This window comes from Pollicipes pollicipes, unplaced genomic scaffold (assembly GCF_011947565.3).
Source record: "Pollicipes pollicipes isolate AB1234 unplaced genomic scaffold, Ppol_2.1 Scaffold_7261;HRSCAF=8764_pilon_pilon_pilon, whole genome shotgun sequence".
Classification (NCBI taxonomy): Eukaryota; Metazoa; Arthropoda; class Thecostraca; order Pollicipedomorpha; family Pollicipedidae; genus Pollicipes; species Pollicipes pollicipes.
Genome location: NW_023597054.1, coordinates 28,641,888 through 28,648,423, shown reverse-complemented (window position 1 = coordinate 28,648,423; position 6,536 = coordinate 28,641,888). Strand labels below are relative to the sequence as shown.

General features: G+C 54.6%; 1 protein-coding gene across 1 annotated transcript; it reads left to right on the top strand.

Moving 5' to 3' along the window:
• Positions 1-441: 441 nt before the first annotated feature.
• LOC119111815 (tubulin alpha chain) lies at positions 442-3,140 on the top strand. Its single transcript, XM_037235634.1, has 2 exons — positions 442-599; positions 1,678-3,140. The coding sequence occupies exons 1-2, from the start codon at positions 597-599 to the stop codon at positions 3,022-3,024; spliced, it is 1,350 nt and encodes a 449-aa protein (XP_037091529.1). The 5' UTR covers positions 442-596; the 3' UTR covers positions 3,025-3,140.
• The last annotated feature ends 3,396 nt before the right edge of the window (positions 3,141-6,536 follow it).

Sequence of the window (6,536 nt, the reverse complement as noted above, 5' to 3'; positions counted from 1 at the left end):
GTACCGCTCAGTGCAGCTGCTGTTGCTGCCCGCCGGCAGCACACCTCTGACGTCAACTCTACGCTGACGTCACCGGGCCAGTGGGCGGCCGCGGAACCGTACTGATGGAGGGCACCACAAGGCCCATGCGCCGCCGTCTGGTGACGGTTGGCGGTGGTGCACGGCGCTGGTTGTTTCGTCCCCCGATCGTTTGCGGCCCGCTGATCATGACCACGACGAGCCCGAGCCGGCCGGAGCGGCGACAGGCCGACCGGCCCCGTGAATGTCCGCAGCTGCCCACCGGCCCTGCATTGCCATTAAAGGCGATACGGCGGGCCGGGCGGCCGCGGCTCGCCGCGGCGACGCCCGGGGCGCACCCTTCCCGCCGGCCGGCCGGCGCCGCTCGCAGCTCGCCACCCGCCACCCCGGCCGCCACGTCCGCCGGCGCCGACCAATCAGCGCGCAGCACGGCTGAGTCTACATAAGCGGGCCGCGCCCTGCCGTTGGTATCAGTGAATTTGAAAGCGGTCTGGCGTACTGAGGAACTTGGTCCTAAGGCTTCGTAGCGCAGCCCGATCATTTTCTCAGTCGACAGCAGCATCTAACTCCGCTTCATCATGGTGAGTGTTGCGGGTTTGTATCGATCAGTGGTCGGTGAGCTGATACCGGGTGGTAAAATGTTGGCTGGAAAATGGCGTCCTCAGAGATCAATGATCGAGGGAGGCACAGTGGCCGCCAGCTAGCGATGATCCGCTTTCGCTGCGCTCTTATCTGTTCTTCCGCCAGATAGTGCACTTTTTCGACGCCTGGATTTGCGCCGACTATGGCGGCCATGGTTTTTCAGTATTGGAAAAAGGACGAAGGTCGAGGCGTTCCTCTTGGGAAGACTGGTGCCGCTTTCGATCAATGGCTGCGGGCGGCGCATGCAGCGCAGTTCGTGGGCTGTTGATCCACGTCACTCCCTGTCCGATATTAGCTGCCGGACTGCCGTGGTGGCGGCCTGTCCGCTCAGGGTGGGGCGGATACGTGGCTCTCAGTTATCCTATCCCCCCCCCCCCCCTGCGTGTGCAGCAAACTCCGAGGCTGTGCGCGCAGTGGCGACCCCCGCATACGGGGCCGTCGCGGTGCCCTGGCTCGGCCGCGCGCGAATCCGGGTCGCGCAGTCCGGTGCCCTTTGTTCCCGGCCTGCGCGGGCGGCGGCAGTTACGCCCCGGGGCGTAGCCGCCTTTCACCGCCGGTGACGTCACGGCACGTGACTCACCGCGCCATCTGCCCGACACGTGACCTCGGGGTGGGGGCTGCGATCGTTACGACGGCGACCGCCAGGGGCGCTGATGTCGCCGGATGTCGGGGTGCAGCGGGGCTGACAATTTTTTTTTAGAAGGAATGTGGTTATGCCCTCTGACATTTCCCTGAGAGTGGGTCGCATTGGAAATTGGGAAGTATTTTCTGTGTTTCGGGGGGTCTTTTATTTTGCGTATCTGACCGTTGGCATTTAAATGCTGATGCTGGATGCTGAATGCTGAATGGCCGAAATCAGCTATATCTGATAGCCATGAAGTCACATTTAAGGTAAACTTTTGTCGCTCAAACCATCTCGTTGTCTGAACTTAAGTTTCTGCGCGCGGGGTTCAGGGCACTCCTGAACTGTCTTGTGGCTGGCAAATGCTTAACAGCGTCCGTCCCTGTCTGTTTCAGCGCGAATGTATCTCCATCCACGTGGGCCAGGCTGGCGTCCAGATGGGCAATGCCTGCTGGGAGCTGTACTGCCTCGAGCACGGCATCCAGCCGGACGGCACCATCCCATCTGACAAGTCGCTGGGCAGCAGCGATGACAGCTTCTCCACCTTCTTCTCGGAGACTGGTGCAGGCAAGCACGTGCCTCGCGCCGTGTTCGTCGACTTGGAGCCGAGCGTGGTCGATGAGGTGCGCACCGGTGCCTACCGCCAGCTCTTCCACCCGGAGCAGCTCATCACCGGCAAGGAGGACGCCGCCAACAACTACGCCCGCGGCCACTACACCATCGGCAAGGAAGTGGTGGATCTGGTGCTGGACCGCATCCGCAAGCTGGCCGACCAGTGCACCGGCCTGCAGGGCTTCCTCATCTTCCACTCGTTCGGCGGCGGCACCGGCTCTGGCTTCACCTCGCTGCTGATGGAGCGCCTGAGCGTCGACTACGGCAAGAAGTCGAAGCTGGAGTTCGCCATCTACCCGGCGCCGCAGGTGGCCACGGCCGTGGTTGAGCCCTACAACTCCATCCTGACCACGCACACCACGCTGGAGCACTCGGACTGCGCCTTCATGGTCGACAACGAGGCCATCTACGACATCTGCCGCCGCAACCTTGACATCGAGCGTCCGTCGTACGCCAACCTGAACCGGCTGATCGGCCAGATCGTTTCCTCCATCACCGCCTCCCTCCGCTTCGACGGCGCCCTCAACGTTGATCTGACCGAGTTCCAGACCAACCTGGTGCCGTACCCGCGTATCCACTTCCCGCTGGTGACCTACGCACCGGTCATCTCGGCCGAGAAGGCCTACCACGAGCAGCTGTCTGTGGGCGAGATCACCAACGCCTGCTTCGAGCCGGCCAACCAGATGGTCAAGTGCGACCCGCGCCACGGCAAGTACATGGCCTGCTGCATGCTGTACCGCGGCGACGTCGTCCCCAAGGATGTCAACGCCGCCATTGCCACCATCAAGACCAAGCGCAGCATCCAGTTCGTCGACTGGTGCCCGACCGGCTTCAAGGTGGGCATCAACTACCAGCCGCCGACCGTGGTGCCGGGCGGTGACCTGGCCAAGGTCAGCCGCGCCGTCTGCATGCTTTCCAACACCACCGCCATCGCCGAGGCCTGGGCCCGCCTCGACCACAAGTTCGACCTGATGTACGCCAAGCGCGCCTTCGTGCATTGGTACGTCGGCGAGGGCATGGAGGAGGGCGAGTTCTCCGAGGCTCGCGAGGATCTGGCCGCCCTGGAGAAGGATTACGAGGAGGTCGGCATCGACTCTGCCGACGCCGAGGACGAGGGCGAGGAGTACTAGGCCTAACGGCCTGAACCGCTGCCAGCTGCAGCCTGCCAGACGTCAGCCGGATGAAACCCATAACATTCTAACTACGATCAAAGCAACCTCCAACAAAATATACTATTCGCAACCGATGGTTGGTGTTAACGGCTGGTGGAACGCTGGGCTGGTGAGCGCTGATTTAGGGTCCATGGATGGTCCCGTGGCCCTATGAATGGTCCCGGGAATCTTAAGATTGAAGTAGTCGGGCCAAGCTAAAAGTCTCATAATTTGGTTAACGATTGGGAAGCAGAGCAGTACAACGAACAAGGCAGTTGCTGACACGGGACAGAGCTGTCCTAACATATTGCGGCTGCTGCGGTGCCTTGAATTCGGCAGTTACTGTGCGAGCTCGAGCGCTGCGACAGCGAAGGTGCCAAAGAGAGGGGCTCTCCTCCAATGGGTCCTGTGTTGAGGGCCAAGGTGCCGCAGGATTTTCGGTACAGGGAAACTCCATGCAGGAGAAACGCAGATCTGGTTGGAATGCTACGCGCCTGAAATACTACGGGAGGGCCCGGTCCCTCAACGTAACGAAACTGCTTGGGACCCTGAGGAGATTTCGTGGTCTGGCGTTGCTACGCGCCGTCGTGTTTTTCATAATTTTTGCCCGAAATTTAGCGTTCATTAGCATGCGCTTTCTAGTGTCAATTTTTGTAAAACAATTTTGGAGGGGCCAAACCGAAGGCTCGACAACACCCATTTCTCAACGGATTTAGCCCATCTCATTTTAATGGTATACAGTATATGTTTTTAATCTTCATATTTTATCAAAACAGTCTTCAAGCAGTAGTCATGCAGGGGTAGATGAAGGGGGCAGCCACTGGATTCACGTGTCTCTTCTAGCCAGCAAGTGAAAGTGTCCCTTTAGAAGCCGCCTTAGGGCGCCGCAGGCTCACCTCTGTGGCGGCTTTGGAAGACGGTACGCATTTTGGTTTTGAGGGACGGGGATAGGGACAGCCATGGAGGATTTTGGTCATCCTTGTGCTCCTTGTCTTTTCAATCTGACCTCACAAACCTTTGCGCGTCTTATAACCTTAAGTTATATGGTGAGAACAACCAAAATTTTATGTGAGGCGGAGGGGGGGTGGGGGCTTCTAATGATGGTAGACGCAGAGCTTTATACCAAAAGCACACGTATCTATGATCGGGTAAACATCCGACTAAAATATGCCAGAACGATACGTATCTATGAGGAGGTAAACATCCGACTAAAATATACCAGAACCATACGTATCTATGAGGAGGTAAACATCCGACTACATTATACCAGAACCATACGTATCTATGAGGGGTAAACATCCGACTACATTATACCAGAACCATACGCATCTCTGAGGGGGTAAACATCCGACTACATTACACCGGAACCATACGTATCTATGAGGGGGTAAACATCCGACTACATTATACTAGAACCATACGTATCTATGAGGGGGTAAACATCCGCCTACATTATACCAGAACCATACGCATCTATGAGGGGGTAAACATCCGATTACATTATACCAGAACCATACGTATCTGTGAGGAGGTAAACATCCGACTACATTGACGGATTCAGCTACCAGGTTTGGGGCCAGGCCCTGCGGCAAAATCACCAACCTCTTGTCTTTTGTTCCTGGCTACGTCACAGCGAACCCTCCCCCTGAAAACAGTGCTGCTTTATTGAAGTTAAGACTCTACGATATACGAGTGGTGTGCGAAAGGTTTGATCTCAATTGGCGCTGTACAATATTTTTCAGCTCAACTTTTTGCCGTGGCATCAGCAAGTTGCATTGCCCAATGTGTATGTGTAATTTAGGCTAAAATCAACCTGCTTTAAAGAAATACATAAAAATGCGATGAAAAAGGATGATAGAAAACGATATGTTTCCTGCAACTGTGGTGTAGAAAACGCGTGTGCCATAAATAGGATTGACACATGCCTACCTATTATTAACACGCGCTGGGGTCGTGAGTCCATTTTGACCCCCTCCCCCTCCAAACTTTTTCCAGAAAAAATGTCCGACCGGTGTGCCGAAGCCGTTCATAGCGTTGGTAGGTGCACAGCCAGGGGTGTAGTGTCCTGTTCATTTGGTGGCTTGAGCCCCTTCCCCCTCCCAACTTGAGCTTCGGCCCCCCCCCAATATTGGGAGGAACTCAGGCAAAATCCGGGAGAAATCCGTGGTGGCGGGGATCAGGTTACCCTGTTGCATTTCCCATGGCGACGCCACTACGCAGAAGGATCAAGAAGGATAGTCTTGCTGTGATGATGACTTTTGCCTACGCTTTTGTAGCATTCCATCCAAAAACACTAGGGGAGAGCACGCCAACATTGGGGGTCCCAACTCAAGATGGGGGGAGGGGGAGGGCAGGGCCCTCACAAAAGAACCCAAATCGACACCCGTGCACCCCTCTTTTTACATGTGTGTCAAGACAGCCTACGGTCAGCCTACGCCCAGCCCGAATCTGGTCGTATGATACCTCAAACAACTTGGCATGACAGGCTGATTCCAAGTATGGGCTTCGCTTTCTTTTTGTATTTCTCTTTGTGGGATTGCAGTAATGTGAAATCAGTTTTTCACCTACTGCCTTACTTCCCATGGAGATTAAATGTGAGTCGATAAAAATAATTTTGTCCTACGATCTTCCCGAATTACACATGAATCGTAGCCGGACATCTGACACATCGGTTTCCATGAAAATTAGACCGGGAAATGAGGTTCTCGCCCATCCACCGAATGTGGGATATCTTATCAAAAATCAAATCTATCGGATATAGTGGTATGCCAACTCAAACAGCCCAGCATAACAAGCTGATTCCGAATCTGGGCTTCGTTCTTTGTCTACATTTTTCTGTATGGGGTTACAGTTACGTGAATTCAGTGTTTCACCTGATGCCTTAGTTCCCATGAAGATTAACATGCGAGTCTGTGGAACTGATTTGGTGGCGCACCACGACCTCCTTGATTTTTAGGCTAACTGCAGGCGGACATCTGACACATAACTTCCCATGAAAAATTAGGACGGGGAAAACAGGTTCCCATGGAGAAAACCCATGAACTGAAATAGGAAAACCCATGAACTGAAAGTGGTATATCTCACCAAAACAAAATCTTACCGAACCTGGTCGTGTGGCGCCTCAAGCGCCTCCACATGACAAGCTGATCCCAAATCCGGTCTTCATTTTCTACCCACACTTTACGTTCCCGAGATGCAGTGATGTGAAATTCGTTTTTCAAGTTTCTGGTACGTCGGTTACGTGATCCGCACCTATGTCGCCGACCGAATTTCTAGAGGCAAAATTGTCGCCAGCAGCGTAAGGCGATGCCTTATGACATAAAATGGTGGTGAACTCCATGATAAATGGTACCGAGTAGCGTCATCAGAAATCAGCATATCGCCGAAAGCCTCTTCATCATAATTTTCAACATCATGCACACAACCAAAACACTCAAGTGTACAACGTCGTTCTACTAATGTCTGGATAACTGCTGCTGTTAGGAAAGCAA